Source organism: Triplophysa dalaica, chromosome 9 (genome assembly GCF_015846415.1).
Source record: "Triplophysa dalaica isolate WHDGS20190420 chromosome 9, ASM1584641v1, whole genome shotgun sequence".
Classification (NCBI taxonomy): Eukaryota; Metazoa; Chordata; class Actinopteri; order Cypriniformes; family Nemacheilidae; genus Triplophysa; species Triplophysa dalaica.
The window spans coordinates 20,934,043-20,955,864 of NC_079550.1; the positions used below are offsets into that span (position 1 = coordinate 20,934,043).

Consider the following 21,822-nt stretch of genomic DNA (forward strand, 5'->3'; position numbering starts at 1 on the left):
TGTCCTCATTCACTCACCCACAGGTTGTTTCTGATGAAAACAAGGAAAGATATTTGGAAGAATGTCAGCCATTTTCAGTTCTGGAACATCATTCACTACCATAGTACAGTTGTTGTTTGGAACACAGAATGAGTTATTTTGTAACATTTAGAAACACAAACAGTTCTGGAGTACTTTTGACTACTATTTAATTTATCCTTCTATGGTAGTCGATGATGTCACAGAACTGACAATTCTTCCAAATATCTCCTTTTGTGTTCAGCAGAACTAACATAAATACATTTTTGTGTGAGTAAATCATGAAAGCATTAAATTTTTGTGTGAACTACCTCTATAACTAAAACTCCTATATATATTTTTTATTGTATACTTGTTTAGTTAATTTAAATTGCCCAAATACATTATAGTAGGTGTTTTTATCACAACGTAGAGAAGAGCATAAGACAATATGCTGAATCTAGTACTTGATATTGCTCTGAGGCATGGTAACTGATAGTGTCTGCACTTTTGTGTGCATGTGATTTTCCGTCCAGTAATGGATGAGAGACTCCGTTTCCTTACGGTCCACATTTAGTTGACATTTCAGCCCTGAGCTTCATCATAACCAGTAAAACCGAGAGAGCAGCACAGATCAGACGCACACACATACCTGTACATTTTACTGCACCGTATTCTCTCATCCTCCCTTTATGCCTCGACCTGTCTATCCCTTATAAAATGACAGCGGCTAAAATTTCCACTAAAATACTGTAGTTACAGCAGTTACAGTTGCGGTTATTGAATGTAGGATGTTCTTTAGACGGCATTATCTCTATTATCTTCACTAGTCACCGTGTTTGTCAAGGTAAACATCTCTATTATACAAGCGCATTGCTCGTACTTCGCATTTTGAGATTGTTTTTAAATCATCGAAGTATAAGCGGTTATGGTGATGTTATCTAAGCAAACACCACTAGTGGCATAAAGATGTGCCGATGCTGTCTGGAGGAGGTCCCATATTCATTCATTTACATCTTACAATAGTATCGGTAACCATGGAACAATGGTTGTTATGGCAACAGCACACATTTCAATAATATCAAGCGGCATGATTTTAGACATGACTTGACTTGAACATTGTCTCAAATCATGCGGCTTGGTGTTGTCATGTAAAGTTTACTCTGACCATTACGTCCACCAAGAAAACGGCTGCATTGCAACACCCTGGCAACCACCCAGACATCAGTTGTGATTGTAAATTTGACTTTTTTGATGTCGGTGTGCGGGTATACTTGGTACTGATCCCCACGTCTCTCTTTCTTTCTGTCCTTTCTTTCCGCCTGCCAGTGTCTGTTATGGATCAAGGTCAAAACTACAACAGAGGTGATTCGCTGTCTCTCTCTCTCTCTCCCTCTCTCTCTCTCACTGTCACACTCTCGTACTCTTGCTTTGTTCAGCTAAATCTCGCAGAGTTCCCGACCTCCTCCCTCTACACCCTTTGTTTTCAGTCTATTTCTTCTTCCCCTCCGTATTGCTGACAATCCGAGCTCTTGCATTCTGGGAAGTGTCACATCATCCAGCCGAGAAAGACGCTCTTTGTCTGCACACACACACGCACATCAGAGTACCTGCAGTCGCGTGTGTCACGTCTTTCCTCTCGTCCTCGTCTCTCTTCCCCCCTCAGCACTTCCATTGCTGACTGTGTGCTTTTCTTTCGTTTGATATTGATGTTTTGTGATATTCAGGATTAGCTTTGTACAGTGGTGCGTGTTTGTGTGTGCGTCCCTGCGCTTCTGTGTTTCACGCATCGCTGCATGCCGGCCTCACGCTCATTTATTTTCCTGTGTGCATTTTGGATTAATGTGTTTCGCTTGCGTGTGTCGGCGACCTCCGAACTTTGGTGTTTTCAATCACCCTGCAGGCATGTTCACTCACTCCCTCAAGACCCGCATGTGAAGTTGTGGAATGCAATGGCCTATGTCTAACCTGTTTAACTCCCCTCAGAATGCCAGCGCATGCCGAAAAAACTCACTGTGGATCGTGAATGGACCCGGCGTGGTGGTCATGTGACAGTTGGCTCACTTTGTTTTTTTGGTTTTTTTTACAGCGTACCACTGGGACAACTCCGATTGGCTGCCGAGCACACGGCTACCCGACATCGATGAAGTGCCCACCTACGAGACAGGTGAAGTGGGCGTGGCCTTAGAAACCGATTATTACCTCGGTGGATTTGACGTCGACAGCGACTACCCGCCTCCCCACGAGGAGGAGTTCATGTCACGGGACCAGTTGCCCCCGCCTCTTCCCACTGAGGAATTCGACACATCGCCCGCCAATCAACCCGTCTCCAGGGACAGCACGCTTAGCGGAGACCGTAAGCCCCGCCCACACTTCCACCCCAGCCAATACCTGCCCCCGCATCAGCTGCCGCTCGGCACCGCAGGGGAGGAGTTCAGCACTTTGGCCAGTAGGGAGGAGCGCCTATCCGTCAACGCCTCCTCCGTATCCGACGTTTCCTCAACCCCCTGCGGGTTCGAAGACTCTGAAACGGGTGGAAGTTTGGATAGTCTGGAGGAAGCTCACTTGCATACGCAGCAGACTGAGGTGTGATGCACACTACGTACGCTCAAATGTCAGGAAGTAAAGACGCCGTTATCTGCGCTACCAAACTAAAAAAAGATTCAAAACTGTGAGCGGGACAGTTGCAGATAGACCGTCTGAAGACAGACAGACTCTCGGCTGCGAACAGACCTGCCCACGTTTAAAAGCACAGGAAGTGATGTCATGGGTGGGGACCATGTGATTAAAGCAACAAGATGCGTTACGGCGTAAGGAGACCAATGATCTGTAGACATGTTTCCAGAAATGTCATGCTATTCTTTTCACCTTTATTGTGATGCTGCCCTTCATGTGTCTGAAAGACGAGACCGTTTCAAAACCTGGTGAACTGCTTCCTTAGCATTTTTAGGCAGCATTGAATCTGGGGTGAAGACCGATCCAAAAAGTACTTGGCAATATTATTTGATTCATTATTGAAGTGTCAATCAAAAATGGTGTAGTGAAAATGAGAAAAAAGTTTATTTTTAAAGTTCGTAATATCATTTGAAACTATATTAAAATGTGTTTGAAAACTAAAATTAGTTAACCAATTTACATGTTTTATATTCTTTCTGGGAATAGAAGGCAGACTCTTTCCAGTCTTGCGTTATGCACATCTTTCGATCATTTCAAATAATATTGCAGCCCTTTTAATATATTTCTGCCCATTATTTGTGTGCACTATGTATTTTTATGCATATTATTGTATCCCTATGAATTATGACACCTCTCTGTTCAGAAAAGGCATCTTAAACTGGTTTAAATTGGTTTGCTGGTTCATTGTGGTCTTACGTCTGACTGGGCTGATCTTCAGCTGGTTTGAGTAAGCTAAAGTGATTTAGACAGCCTAAGGCTGTGTTCACATTTTACTTCTTGATAAGAAAAAGTTGACAATGGCACTTTTTTATGGAAAAAAGTTGTTTGTTACCAATAGCAGCTGGCAATGACTCCGGAGGCAGCGTTTGTGCACGAAGGCAGCTCAGCTTCATAGGCAGCGTATCGGAAGTCTATTTGAATTATTAACAGAGAGCGTCTTCGCAATAACCAATCACGTATTTAAAACCTACAATACTAATTTCTTGCTAGAAATGGAATCAAAAGTTATTGAAGGTGAAATTTAACGTACATTTATATGGAACTATGCTTCAAATGTCGTATCAGGCGCCAATTTATTTTTTCAAGCTTAATCTGCTCGACCAATCACCTTCTTGCATGTTCTTATGGAAACAACAGGTCTCGCTAGTCGTTTGTCATTGGTTAGCTATTAAAAGGTGTTTGATGTAGGGCATTTTTTTTTCATAAAGTTTTTCCAACTTCAAAAGACGCCGGTGCTGGCGTTTAAAAAAGCGCTCAGGACTTTTTTAAAAACACGGTTTACTCCATGGGATTATAATGGAAAACAGCCACTAGCAGTTTAAAAAAGAAGTCAAGTCTGAACATGGCCTTATGCTGTGTTCACACAAAACACGTTATTTCTTACTCACAGGAATGGTTTGTTATTTTCGCGTGAATTACGCAAAAAATGCTTTCGGACGTCTCGTTGTGTCAAACAGTAGGTGTCAATGAGCTCTTCGCGCCCATTTCTTGCTCGAGTTGAAATTTTTTAATTTGCGCGGAAGACACAATTGCCGCCCGATTTGCGTTATTCACGTCGCCCCGTGTGGAGTTGCATCTATTTGCGTCATTGCATTGACTTAGCTCACATAAATCGCATTTGGTGTGAACGCTGCATTAGTAGGCAGCTGCCTATGGAGACAGCAAGACAGTTCACTAGGTTTTGGACGTACATTTTTGTATGTAAACATTAATTTAAACAGTTTTTATATAAAAGTCAAGAAGCACAGATAGTTTTGAATCTCTCTACGCTGGAATTTCCGTCTCTGTCTAAATTGAGTTTTTGTTTGTCTTTATATTTTTTTGCACTAAATTGATGGTCGATATACAGCAGCCAAGTCTGAAACGGTTATATCATGTCATACTTTCCTTGCATCAGATGCTTGACAACAGAACCTCAATAGCACTATTTTTCAAACGGATGGTTTAATGTTGTATGTGTGTTTACTGGGGTGTGTTTTAAAGGAAGATGGGCAAAACTCTTCTGTAAGGACACGTTTTCCGTCCTGTCATAATGTTATTGTGTCTTATAAAAGCATCATGATTGCATATCAGAAATTCATGAGCAGAACGTCATCGGTCTTTGATCAGAGAGATGTTTATGTGGCACATGCAATGCAAGAATGACACATGCCTGTAGCGCACAGTCCAACCTTCTCGGATTCTATATCAATCCTAAAGAAAGAAACGAGAGAGAGAGATAGAGAGAGAGAGAGAGAGAGAGAGAGAGAGAGAGAGAGAGAGAGAGAGAGAGAGAAATCAATAACTGTACGTCAGAGAGAAGAAGAGAGACATGGATGAAACTGAATATTGAATAAAAGAAAATGTTGTGAAATCTATAAAAAAATACTCAAAATATGTTTGAGAGAAGGAGAGGGATTGAAAACTGTGGACCAATTTTGAATTGGAAAGCCAAATTATTCGGAAGGGAACATTTTGACGCAATTGGTTTGAAGTTTGCCGTGAGGGTGCACTGTAACGGACAATTTTTTGTAAAAGCTATAATTTTGAAGTCATTTGTTGTACATATACAGTGTATATAAAGTTATTCAAATGCAGATTTTGTAGATATTGAACTGCAATCATGTCAGGGTTTCTGAATCCTGCGAGCGTGAAAAGGGACAAAATACGACAAATATGAATTTTTCATCGTTTTAACATTTTTAACAGCAGAAGACACACGTGGTTTTGGCTCGTGTGCTTCCTTTATGTTTCAGTTTTCGTCTCTGTACAGTTCTGCTTTTTATTTTCAAAATACCAACATTTCAGTCCATCTTTAAAAAGTGTATTTTTATTTCTGCTTTACCATGTTTATATTAAATGAAATTGCTCTGCTCTGACAGGGTGTTTTATTTTTACTTCGGTTGTCGTTTGTTTGTTTAATTTCGTTCAATTTAATTTCACCTCTGAAATTGTTCTGTTGACTGTGTAAAACAGTATTAAAATGCCTGTTTTAAGTGTAAAATGTCTTTTTTTCACCTCTGGGTGTTTATTTTTTTTCAACCAATGATAAAATGATGAGTATTGTTGAAACCGTTTTGAAGTTCATTGTCTTCCTTAAGGTAAATTTGTTTACATATGTCATTTCGTATGTAAGTTTCCCACTTTAGTTTACTAAACCTCAACCATGAGTTTGAGAAATACAGTCCTTTAGATTTAAAATAACAATATTTGATTACGTTTATATTAATCTGAAAGGCTTGCATCTTTTAATGAAATTCTGTTTAGGGCTGTTCCATGATTAATCACATTGAGAATAAAAGTTTACATAGTATATGTCTGTGCACTGTGCATATTAATTTTGTTTTTATAAAAGCATGTATAAATACATGTGTGTGTGTGTAAATATATTTTTATAACGTAAATATTATAAAAATGAATAAATGTTTAAACAGAAATTATGTATAAATATTAATATATACATACAAATATTCCCTAAATGTATATCAAAAATATATATGCACAATGCATAGACATAATATTGTGTTAAAACAAACTTTTATTCTTGATGCGCTAAATCGCCCCTACAAACGACAAGGGGTCATATGGCACGAATATGTCTTTGGTGTGTTATAAGTTGCCCATGCTTGTATAAAACACGTACAATTGAAAAAATTTAAGTATCTCGGCAAAAGATCTATTCTATCTAAAATCATATGCTCACCGAGAACTGCCTGAAACGCCTCGTGTAACCACACCCCCACTAATCTACGTCATTTTGTGGTATGATTTCACCGCCCAAATGTAAACACAAGTAAGATGGGCGTACCTGTCAGAACAATTGCTTTGGAACCTGATGTTCCATTTATGGTAAGAGGCGTTACATTTCCGTCACATGCTTGCAGTATTTGGCCAATCACTACGCACTGGTTAACTGGCCAATCATAGCACACCTCCCTTTGTTGAAAAAAGAGGCGATCGAAAGAGGAGATACAAACATGCACAGTATGTGGAAAATACAGCTTTTTTAACCTTAAATCATGTATACACGTTGCATTATATCTAAACCAAGCGATAATATTCATTGAAGCCATATGACCCCTTTAAATTCTTTTCTGTCCTTTTAAAACCAATTCCTTTATATCTATTAATAAAACTGTCACACAATCAGGTCGTAAACATATTACTAATACATTCTGTCAATATTTCTGCTGTATGGTTATTAAAGTACCTTAGTTTTTCACCATCAGTGTAATAATGGTCACTTGATGCTTCTCAATGAGGATATTTCTGATTCAGCCGGTTGTTGAAAAAGTTTGGCGTAAAATTTGTTCACTAATCAAAGAAGCACTGTCATCATGAGAACAGTTTTTACAATACACTTCTTTAGATGTTTAAATATAATGTGTGTTGTGTAACTGGAGTTTGGGATCAATAGTAACTCATCAGACTTAAGTAGTCTTTCCAAACTGAGAAAGTGCAGAGATTTGGTATTTAATTGTGTGTGTGTGTGTGTGTTTGTGTGTGTGTGTGTGTGTTTGTAGTGATCAGACGTTCTCTTTCTGAAAGCTTCTGAGACTCATTATCTCCCCACTGTGGCAGCTTTCAAGTGGCCAAGGTGCTTAGATTTCTTTATCTTCATTCACTTTTTTGCCTTTAACTTTAAGATCCTGTTCAGTTGCGCTTATGTACATCACTTAAGGCACTGGTGACATTTTAAATGCTGACACTCAATTTCTAATGAGCTTTTTAATTAAAAAATCACCAGATTTAACAAAGAGAGAGCTGTGTTTTAATACAATTTATTTTTGTATGATAGCACTGAAAAAGCCCTGAGAAAGTAACAGTATAGCAATGCAACAGATGTAATAAAGGACAAAAATGACCTGGATTTCCACCATGCTGTCCACTTCAATTATTTATTCTCACTGGAGTGAATTTAAAAATGCAAAAACGTACTTGTTGGAACACTGACCTACACTACTGTGCGTTTTCTGCTGAGATATTCATGAAGTAGATCGAGACATAATTTAACCCTGACACACTAATCTGTTGTGAAATGAGTCTTAATGTTAGACTGTGTCAAAGTTCTTTGTGTGCAGGTTTTATCCTCATTCGCTTCTACAATAATTCAATTTGTGTTAAACTGCAAATGTGCTTTGTCTGGAAATTCACAGTTTGATTGGAGGGATTTCTGAAGCCATTCCAGTGTCCAGTTAGTTCAAAAGTATTGAAGGTATAATTCCACCCAAAATTGTACTCGTTGTTTACTTCAACGTTGTTTCTAACGTGTTGTCGCTGTCCTTACAAAACCTCAGGAAATGGAAAAAACACTGTACAGATGATAAAATACTTTGTAATCAAAGCTGACAAGCACTTTTTGACACTTTTTATTGGTTAGATATTTGCAGAACACTGTGACAAACATGAAGCGTGACTAATAATGATTTATGATAAAAATCATGAAATATGGCGATACAAGGTTTCAGATATTTTCCTTTTCCATGCTACATCACAATAATAACTTTGTTGAATATAATATTGTCGATAAGTACTTCACAAAACTAAATGCATCATTTTTAACATAACGTGGGGAATCTTACAGTTTAACGTTGAACCAGTTTGTATTGTAGCCTCTTTATAATTTTTCTATTAAGTTTCAATGTTGAAGAACTGCATTAAAAATGATGTTGTTTCATTTCAAAATGACAAAAACAAACAATTGTATTCCTTTTTCTGTTTCGTATGGGCCACTTTTTAAACATGGCGGACCAGTCATGTCCCATAATTTACTGGAGGAAAAAGCAACCAAGCACATGCATTGATTTGCCCATGCGAACACACATTCACACTAGTGATGTCAGTAGAAATATTGATGAAAATGCTGCTAAATGTAATTTATGTGTTTTCAATATGTGTTTTCAAAAGTGCGAAGGCAAGTATGGTTCTATTTGACTTTGTCCTTGTTTGTCTCCTAATCTTTAACATTTTGTCTGCAAGATGTATCTGTTCCTCATCTCTGTCTCCTCTCGTCTTCTTCATTGTGAGGTCTTTCAGCTCCCCAGCAAAACTTCATTGCGGTTGGCAGAAGGACTGGCAGCGAAATCGAACGGCAAGAACAAAAGACTCCTGAAGATGCAAGAAATCAAGTGGAAGAGCAAAGAATAGATGCCGAGACAAGAAAGTTTGTTTTATTAAGAAGATAAATCCGCCTTGCACAGTGAAACAAGTAAATGTCTGCATTTCCTTGGGCGTCGTGATGTCCTGAGGCATCCAAATGCCTCCACCAGGTCTTTCTCAAGTAGGTGACGAGCCGGTTTACTGCACACACATTTGGTCTTTGTCTAAACCCAGATTTTTTTACCCTGTATACTGTCAGAGAAAGCAGAAGTCTGTTTCTATGTTTGCGCTGGATTAGTGGATCTCAACTGATTTAACAATGGACTCCATCTAGAGACGGCTTGAGCTGCACCCGGACAGTTCTTTAGTTTAGGTGTGTGTACGTGCTTGAGCTTTCACTTTCATTCCTTCTCTTCCTCTTTAATTCTCTCATTCATTATATTCTCTCTTTTCTCCATAGATCTCATTCACTGTATTCTGTGATTGATAAGCGGCACTCAACCAGAGTACTGAAGCATGAACCGACTTCAGATCAGCTCTTGAATAATCTATGTACAAGATATGGAATGCCACATATCCGGGTTATTTGACGTGTCATTAAACATCAGTAATCTGTCTTGAAAGAGGTTGTTTTTGATTCATTCCAATATTCTTCTTTACTGCATTCATCTCGGGATAGATTACGTCGTACCCATGTGATAGTGAGTGTACATGACTTCAGAGCGGTTTAACATCACAGAATCACTGGAGCATCAATGAAAGATTAATGTGACATGAAAGATTGAGGATGTAGGATGTTTAAAGCCGATAATGAAGCCGGCTTGTGACAGCGTGGAGCAGAGCAGACGGTTTACATGTCAGGATGGCAATGATCAGGGTAAAGGTTTTCTGAGGTGCAGCGGCCCTAACGGGTAGTTGCATAATTCAAATATGAATATCATCGATCCGATATGAAATTTTCAAGCTTGTGCACCTGCAAACCAATGATGCTTTCAAGAGCTTTTTTATATATGAACAAGCGTTTGCTGTTGGACGTTGTTTTTATCAATTCACTTAAGTGTTCTTATTGATGTTTTATCCACTTCAATTAGACCCCAAACATAACAGGAGGGTTAAAATTGAACTTTTGGTTGACTCGCACTCATATCTAATTTCATTGTAAAATTATTTTGGACATGTGTTTTATCATTATCATTTTACAGAGGTCCAGGGACATCTGAAAATGTAATGCATTAAAGTGGGTTCATTCATATGTTTTGTGAAATGTTCCACCAAAAATAAATGCCACATTGTTTACATAATTCCAATTCGATGACATTCAGTCAAATTTAGTTGTGATGTACAAACATTTTTGGGGGGTAGAATGATAACAAAATGAACATTTTTCCTCACTTTTATTGAAGATTTTTCTTCAAAACTGTGCCACAGAGTTAATGCGTAACGCATATACGCATCCGCATCCGCACAAACACGTGCGTTCTTTCACATGCGCTATAAATTAAACCCAGACGCATACAGACAGTGGCAGGCACCGCCGGTCTCAGGAGGGTTTCCTACTGTGTGACATCAAAGGCAGTCCCCTCTCTCTCTCTCTCTCTCTCTCTCTCCCTCTCTCTCTACAGGAGAAACCAGACGACCGCTTACATAACCCGATCCCCTAAAGAGCGCGTGCGCTCAAACAATCAGCCCGTACCCACGCGCGCACCCGACCAACAAGTTGCAGTTTGGTTTCCGCCTCCTTTAATCCAAGTGGGTGTAAAAAAGACAACAACTATTCATTCAAACACATTCAGTTGGAATGATTGAAGCAGGCAGGGTGTTATATGTTGTTGTAGAACCGGATGTATGTGTTGGATCCCCTAAAAAAACTGAGGCTGATTTACTGTGCGTGGTGCGTGACGCTGCTGGGTTGCAGAGATAAATCCTCACACGCTCCAGCGCACATCACTACAGCTCTCTTCTGTATCTGTATATGAATAAAGATATGGAACGTGCGCTCGGTTGTAAATACAGTTCTGGTATTATTGCGGTTCTCGCTGTGACATCCGTAAAAGATTGGGAATGTTTATGCGTGTCACTTTGGATACATTTCACGTTATGCACATTCTAATTTTTTCACCCGTTAGTATACAACTCCATGCATTAAATAAACAAATGCATTTCTTAAGACACGTGCACATTTATAGCAGTCCATATGCATTACACAAGAACTGGCGCAATTAACGGTTATTTATGAGCGCAAAGATTTGTGCCGAGGGAACATCTGCGTGAGTCTGTGATGTGGCTAAGCAACAGTTAATGATATTCTGGAACCTCTTTCCAAGATGAGAGGAAATTCACAAGGTTGTGTTAAGCTCGGATAATCTCTCTGCATGTGCATGTCTCGGGGAGAAGGGAAGCAGACAGTCGAGAGTTCTCCGGGGTGGAAAGGCCACAGCTTTGCAAAAGGATGTAAACCCTCGGTCTCTTAAATGAATAATGCCACACTTCTTCATCCTCTCTCAGATTGACTTCCATATGTTTGCATGACGGAAGTAAGATAAGTGGTCTGCCTTTATAGGCTAGAGACTTGGAAGTTCAAGTTAGAGGTTAGCGTGTTATTTACTGTTTGGCACTGAATGGATAATTATGTTTGACATGTTGGGCTGTGCCGCTAAAAGCAATGTTTTAACTGTGCTCAGGGAAGTTATGTTTGCAGTTTTTGGAGAAATCAGCACATGAAGAGTTTGGTTCCAAAAATGAGATCTCTGTTAAATGATTTCTTCAAAAATCACGTTTTTTATTATGTTATCAGGGTTTTATTATGTTAGTTAGTTGTGTTTTTTTATAATGGCTTAAATCAAAACAAACCAACTGCAGTTTGATCGATATTAATTGGAATGTACAATTAAAAACAGGATTTTATAAAAATGCCAATTTATCTCATTTTGGAACCAAACTCTTCATATACAAATGTTTATTAGGCTCCGGTTTATTGCGCTTTTCTATTCGGTTGGGACGAAAAAGAAAGTTATTTTAATTACAGAATAATTATAATCATGAACTACCACATTTGACACACTACGTCTAGTCGGATAAAGCAAATTATTTATATAATATTTATCCCGTAATATATAATTGGGACTATTTGGTCTTTTTGTCTCCAGACCTTTATCACTCATGGCACTCACAGTGGTTCATCATTTATATTTAAAGTCGTATTTCTCGTTAATGATTATTTAGTCTATAGTCAATTTTTATTTAATTTTATAACTATTATATTTCCTAGCTAACTGACCCCAAGACCAAATGAAAACTGCGAGATGTTTTAAATAACACCATGTGATTTGTAGTAGGACGCCCTCGCGTGCACCTGCGCACTCTCTCAGAGCACTTCAGACACATAAGAGTGTCTCCAGCGCGCGAGTGTCGGGTTCTCGCGTGCACACGGTTTTCGGGATCGGTGAGGATACCGAGGGTGCAGAGCGAGTGTTGGACGACGTATCTCGTCCACCGATTAATTTGAGGTGTCCGACATTTGGACCTGAAACTGTGCCCACGCGCGCCGGGAAAGCGCTCCCCGTCAATCGCGAGAAGACACGCTGAGGCAATCGCTTTGAGGCGGGAAAAAACTGAATTACTGCTATTTAAATCTTAAGTTGGATTTTAACGACAACTCTTACGGTGAAACGTAATATAAACTTAAAGGTTTATCTAAATGACAAACTAGTATAAAACATAGTCTATACCATTAACTAAGATTTTACGCTATCTTGGTATCTGGGTGAAACGGGAGACCATTATTCGATCTCACACATCGGATTTCGTTCCCACCGACACCGCTAAATGAATAAATAATATAGGTCTGACAGACTGGACATATATTTTAGGGGGTGTTTCGGATTACCCGGTAACCTCCGCGACATCAACGCAAAAGAAGAGGAAGAATTTGAGGAGGGGGAGGAGTGAACCCACGCCCGCGCGTTCTTCCAGTTTATATCGATCAATGGGAAATACCGGAGCGCATCCCACTGGCGCGCGTCGCTCGAGGAGCTCGATACCTGCCCGCGCTGTCACCCAGAGTGACTTGTAAATGAGCGCGCGACGAGAAGAAAAACTAGGGGACATTCATGACAAAGTTTAGCATATCATTCATCTGCCAGGACTAGACGCGGGTGTGTTTTACGCGGCACATTTATGAGGAAACAAAACCGGCTACCGAGATTCCAAAAGCTGATTGAGAATAAAGACATGCAGGCTCGTGCGTGAGGACGACGATGGAAAAAGCCCCGTGAGAGAGATACCGAGCGTTTTGGTGCTGGAGGGTGAAGTTTCTTCGACATGCCCGAGAATGCCTCCCTCATCAGGAACCGGACGGATATCGGGCAGGGTCGCGAGTGGGGTAACGGGGCGGGCGCGCGGCCAACATGGGTTGTTACGGTGCTGGCCAGCGTGCTGATCTTTACGAGTGTGGTGGATGTGCTCGGGAACGTGCTGGTCATCATCTCGGTGCTCAGAAACAGGAAACTGAGAAACGCCGGTGAGTGCGCGCGCGCGGGCTTGTTCGTTCATAATTTTGCAAACTGAAAACAAGTGATGCATGTGCATGCGTTTTTTTTTTCTTTTACCTCTGGGTGTATGTGTGCGGGAGTGATTGTTCCCACAGGGAGGGTTCTTGCGCTCAAACAGCTGGACAAAACGCACCGCAATGGGCAAAACGCATGTAAAGTAGCCTACGTTGAACTTGTTTCACCGTTTTGAAAACGCGTCGCTTTAGCTCGAGATTATAAAAACGACCAAAGACTATCGTCTGACGCGCGCGTCTAGATACAGTGAGTCTTAATGAGGATTAATCTTAAGTGACTCATGTTTCACTAAACTGTTAAAAGCACCCAGTGCCAGACTGAGAAATTTAAGAATAAAGTGCTTCATTCACACCGATGGCAACTAGACTATTCACGTGCAGTCTCTTGTGCATGAATGACTGTCTCCTACAGCAAAAAAAGATCGCGTAAGGATTTAAAATATTTTTTAATCTTCTTTCCAGATGACAAAGGGCTATTTGAACACTAAACTGAAGTTAACACCTAATTTATCTATTTAACATCATTTATAACAGCTTCTTAAAATCGCTGAACACTTCATCTTTCTTTAATTTTTTTCGAGCACGAGTAACGGTTTCACCGATGTGTCTTTCTATATAGAGTTCATTCATTCATTAAAAACAGCTGAGCATTCAAAGCAAGACCCGAGATAACATGTTTAAAAGACACAAGATGGTTTGACGTTACGTAACACTCACAGATACCAAAGACAGTCAGAGAGCCTCAAAGCCTTAGAATAATAACAGGGCACTCAAGGCCAACTGAGAGTGATTTATTACAGACCTTTGAAAAGAGAGAATATGAGCTTGTGAGAGCTGTCTGCTCCAGAAGGTGATGCTCAATTCTTTCATTTAACAACACATTTGAGTGAGTGAAAGTGTTTAAACGGCAATGACCAATTCAGTTTTTCTTTCAGTCATGTGCACTTGCTTGCGTGCGTTTGCATGATAAAGTGAAAACGCAAAGCAAGTCAAGCTAATTCTGAAAAGTCATTTTACCGGATCTCCTCATTCAATGATATAAAGCACCATATGGTTTTAATTTATGACTTTTCATTTGCATTTAAATGCAAATGGCAACATTTCCCTGTTTTGGCTTTGCTTTTGTGATGTCTTAATATTGTGATTCATTTTAGACAATCAAAGAATACAAAAACGAATACAGATACAAAATAGGAGAGAAAAGAAGTGAAATAATAAAAAGTACAATGACAAAAAGACAGAAAGAGAGATAGAGGAGGGGAAATTATGAGCGGTGCTTTTAAAATATAGATCGCTCCCCAGCATATAATTTGTGTCCAAAATGCAGAAATGGGCTGAAAGAAAGTCCATATAATGTGACTGTTCTAGTCTTTTGTGATTTCACAGATCGAAGGGGCTAAAAAAAGTATCTGGGTTGATAACAGAAATAGTGTGACTAGATTTCATCTTATCGCTGCTCAGTTGAGCACAGGAAAAGCTGCCGATGGGAATAAGACAGGAAAATGACAGAGTGGGTAAACAGAGCTCAACTGCAATATCTCCAAACAGACAGGACGTCAAATGATTCACAGCGCTGTGTTATTAGGTCAGAGATTGATATGTTGGATCTGTTCTGTAAGGGTATGCAGAGGGGGCGTCTCGTAAATGATTTTTTGACATCTCGAAATGTGCAGGTGGCATCATCGCAGAACTGTTTTAACTAAGCCATGTTAACCGCACTAATGCGCCCGTTTGCCTTCAGAACCCAGCTTTCATTTAAAACAAAGATGCAGATAGAAACGCTGATAGAAACATGATGTAAACGTTTGGATTTGATCTGTGACCTCTTGTTGTGTGCTTTCACTCGTGTGTGTCTGTACCTCAAGGTGACATTCAGCATCTTATTAAGCAGAGTGATGAGTTTGCTTGTGTTCTGTAAACACGCTTAGAAGCTCAAAGGGCATGTGAGAATCGCCGTGTGTACGCCTCTGCCACACCTGTCTGCACCTTCATTCGACTGGCGGTGATTTATTTTCATTAAGGAAACACACTATTGGAGCGTACCAATGTGAAGACATTTTGGGTCTTCTGCATGTCTGGCTTGAGCTGTGACTAGAATAACCAAGGGAGAAAACAGCAGGGTCTGAAATTCTGCGAGGGAGTGCATGTTAGGGAGTTGGGCACAATGAATCATTCTCCCAGTGCTCATAATGCAAAAAATTCATGCAAACATTTATGCACATGTCAATGAAACCAAATGCGGTACTTTAACAAATCAAAAGGTATATTTAGTTTAATTTACAGATATGGTAAATGTGACTGAATTGATGGATAGAATTTGGAAAGAGAGAATGTTAACGAGATCAAACGTGTTGTCTTGAAGGTTTTATGTTGTGCTGGTCTTGTTTCTGAATGGAATTTAATCCTATTGGCTCTCGGTGAGGTGTATGCAAATGAGATGACAGGACTACTCCAGTTCTCCATCACAAGTTTGCAGCTGTAGTATCTCATAAATGTGTTCTAAAGGCCTTCACACATGATTTGTGTCACAATTCCCCAGTGCATTGCAAAGCTACAGCATTACCACATTGCGTACCACAAAAATCGTCTTTGATCTCATTCCCATTGATCCCAATTATGACGTTCAGAGAAAATTATGCATTTTAATTCTTCATGCACGTTATCAAGCAAACACCAGGACTTTGGTCCGTTTTAAAGGGACAGTTCACCCAAAAATGAATATTCTGTCATCATTTACTCACCTCAGGTTGTTCCAAACCTGTGAACATTTCCTTGTTCTGATGAACACAAAGGAATATATTTGGAAGATTGTCAGTAAGCGAACAGATCTCATCCTCCATTTTCTGCCACAGAAAAAAAAAATACAAGGGGAGTCAATGGAGGCCAAGATCTGATTGGTTACTGACATTCTTACAAATATCTTCCTTTGTGTTTAGCAAAGTAAAGAAATACATACAGGTTTGAAACAATCTGAGGGTGAGTAAATGATGACAGAATTATTTTCATTTTTGGGTGAACTGTCCCTTTAAGCTCACATGCGTTACTTCTTAAAGGCCTGACACAACTCAAGTGTGCAATTTCAGATTTCAGACTTAAAATTGTACTCTCGATTTTTACTCCATGATACGGAAAAGCATCAAATGTAGAGTCCAGAAGTTATCAAAGTAATGGGTGGGTTCAAAAACCACATGAGTCAGAGTGGTAAAGGTCATTCCAAGCAGGCATCAGTGTCAACGAAGACCGGCCACGTCAGCGACGCACACTGTAATGCGACCCATAGCTGACAGAGATTAAATATGCGCTTTCTGCATGTGTGTGTGACTGTGTGTGAACGTCTAATGCAAGCCTCGAGTAATTATCCCACAAAGCTGATTCTTTATACACACACATCCACTTTCACACACACTCACATTTCCTCAGATACAGGGTTATTGGTGCCAAGTGAGATTGCAAGTCTCAGGGGATTTTCATCTGCAGAGCGGCTACAACACAGGCCACTTTAGACTCACGTTCATTTATTTTAAACACACACTGTAAGACTTACTAGGGCGCTAGAGTACTAGGATGTTTATAGCAAAGGAGTGATTGAGTTAGTGAAGATCTTGTTACTCTTGGGTCATTAGAGATTTAATTAGCGCTCATGTGGACTAAGCACAAGCGTTCCTCGCTTTCTTTAATGAGTGGTGTGTGTGTGTAGCATGTTTATTTTTATGCTATTGTTAATTAAAGGCGTGTATGTCTAAGAGAGAGTTTCATATCTCAGGAGATTTGGGACTATGACTTGCTTCCTTTATATTATTTTAAATTGCACAAATTAAAAAAACAAGAAGTCTAAAGTCCTGAAGTTAATTTCTGTCAAATAATCCAGAAAAAATATAAATTGCTTTTGTCCCTTTTTAAATTGACAGTTATGTCTCATTCAAGAGCTTACTTTGTCTTCGGTTTCTTGTAAAATACATTTCTGTAGGAGAAATGAAAATGCCCTCAAATTGTAGCACAATAGTTTATGGGACAGTTTCCCAGAGGCGTTAAGCCGAGTCACAAACTTTTGAAAAAACATACAATTACATTTATGCATTTGGCAGACGCTTTTACCCAAAGCGACTTACATTGCATTATCCTATACATTTGTTTCTAAGTATGTGCAATCCCCTGGGATCGAGCCCACGACCCTGGCATCAGAAATGCCTTGCTTATACCAATGAGCTGCAGGAAAGCTTAGCGGAAGTTTAAATTAATCACAAAACCGATCTTAGCACATGGCACTGGAAAAATTGTATGGGTCAAAATTATAGATGTTCTTTTATGCCAAAACTTATTTGGATATCAAGTCAATATCATGTTCCATGATGATATTTTGTAAATCTCATACCACAAATGTATAAAAACTTTATTTTTTGTGAGTGGATGGCCTGGCACAGTGCCTCTGATTAACAGCTTCAAAACCAATTTTCTCAATATTTAGATTTTCTTTGGTTTTGTTGTCCAGTGTCACAAATAGATGTATGTAAATAAATGTGGATATAGTGATAAGCCCATATATTGTACAGAAAAATCAAGAGTCACACTATAAAAAACAACTTCAAAACCTCAGTTGAACAGCTTTTTTAGAATATTAAGTTAAATCAAATTAGATTTTTGAGTCCACAGTTTTCCACAGTTCAGTTATTTGATTCTGAGTGTCATTTCATTTTTTCGCCCATTGTGTCCAAAATAAACAATATAAATATTCATCTTATTTGTAATTTGTTTTGTCTAGACATGCACTGTTACCAAACTGATTATTCCGAGTGATATCTGCCAATACTGAAGATTAAATACATATTTCCGAACTTTCTGAACGTTATTAATTCCTATAATGAAACTGGTGATGTTTCACAACAATTTCTACATATAGAGCACAAATTCAGTGCATTTTCCTGTCCTCCTTTGATTGACAGGATACATCAGCCCTGATCATTATGTGGTTTTAAACTATCTGCCAATGGTGTGAATAGTACCTTTGGACCAATAACGATTATTGGTGCATCTCTAGTTTTGTCTATACGAGAAAATGTCAAATCTATGATTTCCCATGTGAGAAGTGATATACAATAGTCTAAAAAAACAAATGAAATGCTGAACTGAAAATCAATGGATGTGTGTGTGCAGTGATTCACAAACTCATCTATTTGTCAAACTACATGTTATTGCAAATGTCAAAGCCTGGAATCCTGCAGGAAGCGTCTGTGTACCTGGCACAATCTCCTGAATCCTCATCCCTCAAATCAGCATGTGCCAGTGATGAGGACTAATGAGCACAAGTGTGTGTGTTTGTGTGTGTTTGTGTGTGTGTGTGTTTCTCTACCGAAGCTGATTTTTATTTGTTTCTTTGCTTTGTCATCTCTGTTGAACAGTAGCATGCCTCCACCCGCATCGTTTTTTAAACAATAAGAGGAAACACATTTTGCACTCACTGTCGATTTATAAAGTGAATAACTGTAATGTAATACAATCTCACGTTTATTTACATGTTGTTGTGATAATCATGATATGTCGGAAATAGTGCACATATCTCAGTGATACATTCATTTCCAAACACAAAGTTGCTGTTAAACTGAACTGTGTGTGTATGTGTTCAGAGATGAATATATTCTGGGCTGGTTTCTGATCAATAGATAGCACCTAATTTCTCTCCTAAAAGGGCACTCGACAATCTAATTAAAACATTTTTAAGCTCAGCTCTGGAGATACTTTTTTCTTTCCTATTAATCTTCTTGCGAGAATAGAGTAAAAAAGTGCCGAGGTGAATTGAGGTGTAAGCGAGAGGAAAAGAAAAGAATTCTGATCCGGCTGGAGATATCGACAGAGCTAGTGAGAGCAGACATTGACCGACCCAGAAGAAAAAGACAAAATGTCAAATACAGTAGGGTGGATGATGTAGCAAGTCATGAGGATGAGGTAGGGCCTATTCATCTCAAAGGATCAATTCTCAATGTACAAACCTATTTGACGTCCTTAACACATTAGTCCAAGAAATGTGTGTCTGTGTGCTCACCTTCGGCTAAACTCGGCGGTATACGGTCGGTAAATGGTAATACAACCTGATCTGAAGAGAACACGATCTCACCTTCTAACAAAACAACACATAAACACAAACACACACAGCACCCGACAGGTACAACTTGCCACAAACACGCAATCGTATCCGCTGTAGATATGAACTTCAGTGTCAGGTGCACAACATTCAGTCTAATGGATCTGAACTTGTTGTGAACTTCACTACAGTTTTTAACTCCCTGTCCTTATACACTCTTACACACTTACAAACACGCAATGTCATCTACAGTTCAGTTCTTTCTTGCTTTATTATTTATCTGCCTTGCGTGACCTAAAAAGGACATTTTAAATGATGATAAACGGCAGATGATTCTATATAGAATTCAAACATAAATAGTATTGAGGGTTAAATCACGAAACAAAATGTTACATTATAGCATTATGACAATTTTTCTAAAGATATGTGGATATGAGCTGCTAGGTTTTATTTTTACATCTTGTGCTTTTACTACTTTATTAAGTTCTGTTTTAGGGTTTAGCTTTCTTTGTTCCTGTTCAGGTTTTAATTTTTTTGAGGACCGACCGGTAACATTTTTATGAATTTACGAACAAAAGGTATAAGTTTAACTTTATTGTAAATTGATATAGATAGAACTATAGATAGTTTTGCAAGATGTAAACAACAACTACATTTAGTCATTAAGCAGACGCTTTTATCCAAACTGACTTACAGATGAAGGAAAAAATGGAAGCAATTAGAACAGAATAAGGACAACAAAAAGCATAACTACAATAAAAAACTGGTCTCATATAGCCTGCAGAGCTAAGCTTTACAAAAGAGATAGAAGTCAAAATTGATCAGTCAGGTGTTGACGGAAGAGATGTGTTTTCAGTCACATCGTAGCCTATAAAAGAGAACCTGTCAACATCCAAATCCTTTAGGAGTGGCAAGAATGGCTTATATTTCCCAAACCCTGCAGCACTCGGACAATCAAAAGTGCGTACGTCTGCTCAGACCCTGACGTGCCGCTAAGCACTTTTCCACATCAAAGACCGTTTTTATAAATATGAACGTTCCTGTGTTCTTTTGCTTACGCACACACACACTTACCCTCTTTGTTTAGAAAATCTTGATACTATCACGTCGTGATCCCCGCATGTTGTTTGCTTTTAAAAGTTTCTCAAGCTTTGGACCTGCTAAAATTTCAGACTAGTTTGTAATTCCAATTCAACGAAGTATCGTTCCTACTTCAAAAACATGCGTCGTGCACATACCAAATACTTTTTTTTACTCTCCTGGCACATTGTATTTGACTTTCTTCCCTCTCTGTGTCCTGCAGGTAACGCATTCGTAGTGAGTTTGGCTTTTGCCGACCTCCTTGTGGTTTGCTATCCGTACCCTCTGATTCTGCACGCCATGCTGCATGCGGGCTGGTTGCCGGATGAGATGGAATGCAAGGTGAGCGGTTTCCTGATGGGTGCGAGCGTCATCGGTTCCATCTTCAACATCACCGCCATCGCCATCAACCGCTACTGCTTCATCTGTCAGACCAACACTTACGAGAGAGTCTACGGACGCGTGGGAACCCTGGCGCTGTTGACGCTGGTGTGGGTCTTCACCGCCCTTGCCATCCTCCCCAACCTGGCGCTGGGCTCATTGACGTATGACCCCCGGGTTTATTCATGCACGTTTAGTCAAACGACGAGCGCAAGTTACACCATCGCCGTGGTGACCGTGCATTTCCTGCTTCCCATCGGCGTGGTCATCTTCTGCTACCTGAGGATTTGGGTGCTGGTGCTGCGTGTTAGGAGGCGGGTCACCAGCGACACCAGGCCACGGCTGCGTCCCAACGAGCTACGGCACTTCCTGACCATGTTCGTCGTCTTTGTACTGTTCGCCGTCTGCTGGGCGCCGTTGAATCTGATTGGCCTGGCTGTAGCGGTGGACCCGCCCCGTGTTGCGCCCATGATCCCCGATTGGCTGTTTGTGGTGAGTTATTTCATGGCGTACTTCAACTCCTGCCTGAACGCCGTAGTGTATGGACTGCTCAATCAGAACTTCCGCAGGGAATACCGCAGAATACTCCTGTCGCTCTGTAAGCCACGCCTCTTTCTGCAGGAGACGTCGAGGGGCGGGACTGAGCGCAGCAACAGACATTCGCCTGGCAACAACAACAATGACCAGCCTAAGGCGAACACAATATAACTCACGATGCGTTTTACGTTTTAAAAACACAGATTTTGAAGCGAGAATGCTGCAAACGTTTTCAAATTTAGTCCACGATGTTTGAAAATGATTTTTTACTGCTCGCTGTAGATATCACACTTTGCAAAAAGAATACCTCATTTGTTGGAAATCCATACAATTATAATCCTCAATGTTAGAAGAATTTAATTGCGTCTCACGAGTATTACAGCCACATGAGTGAATGCATGCTAATGATTCAGAAAAGTGCAATAAGTCATTA

The 21,822-nt window shown here is 39.7% G+C and overlaps 2 protein-coding genes across 5 annotated transcripts in view; both read left to right on the top strand.

Annotated features, from left to right (window-relative positions):
* fat3a (FAT atypical cadherin 3a) overlaps positions 1 to 5,724 on the top strand; it is a 111,302-nt gene extending 105,578 nt beyond the window's left edge. For 2 of the 4 annotated variants that reach the window (XM_056756492.1, XM_056756493.1), the window contains 2 exons: positions 1,327 to 1,362; positions 2,087 to 5,724. In XM_056756492.1, the coding sequence (XP_056612470.1) occupies positions 1,327 to 1,362; positions 2,087 to 2,589 (539 nt within the window). In that variant the 3' untranslated portion in view covers positions 2,590 to 5,724. The remainder of the gene's footprint in view (positions 1 to 1,326; positions 1,363 to 2,086) is intronic. The other 2 variants (XM_056756494.1, XM_056756495.1) reach the window with 1 other exon arrangement.
* Positions 5,725 to 12,721: 6,997 nt separating this feature from the next.
* mtnr1ba (melatonin receptor type 1Ba) lies at positions 12,722 to 21,560 on the top strand. The gene is made up of 2 exons (XM_056757071.1): positions 12,722 to 13,270; positions 20,695 to 21,560. The coding sequence occupies exons 1-2, from the start codon at positions 13,072 to 13,074 to the stop codon at positions 21,558 to 21,560; spliced, it is 1,065 nt and encodes a 354-aa protein (XP_056613049.1). The 5' UTR covers positions 12,722 to 13,071.
* Positions 21,561 to 21,822: the final 262 nt, after the last annotated feature.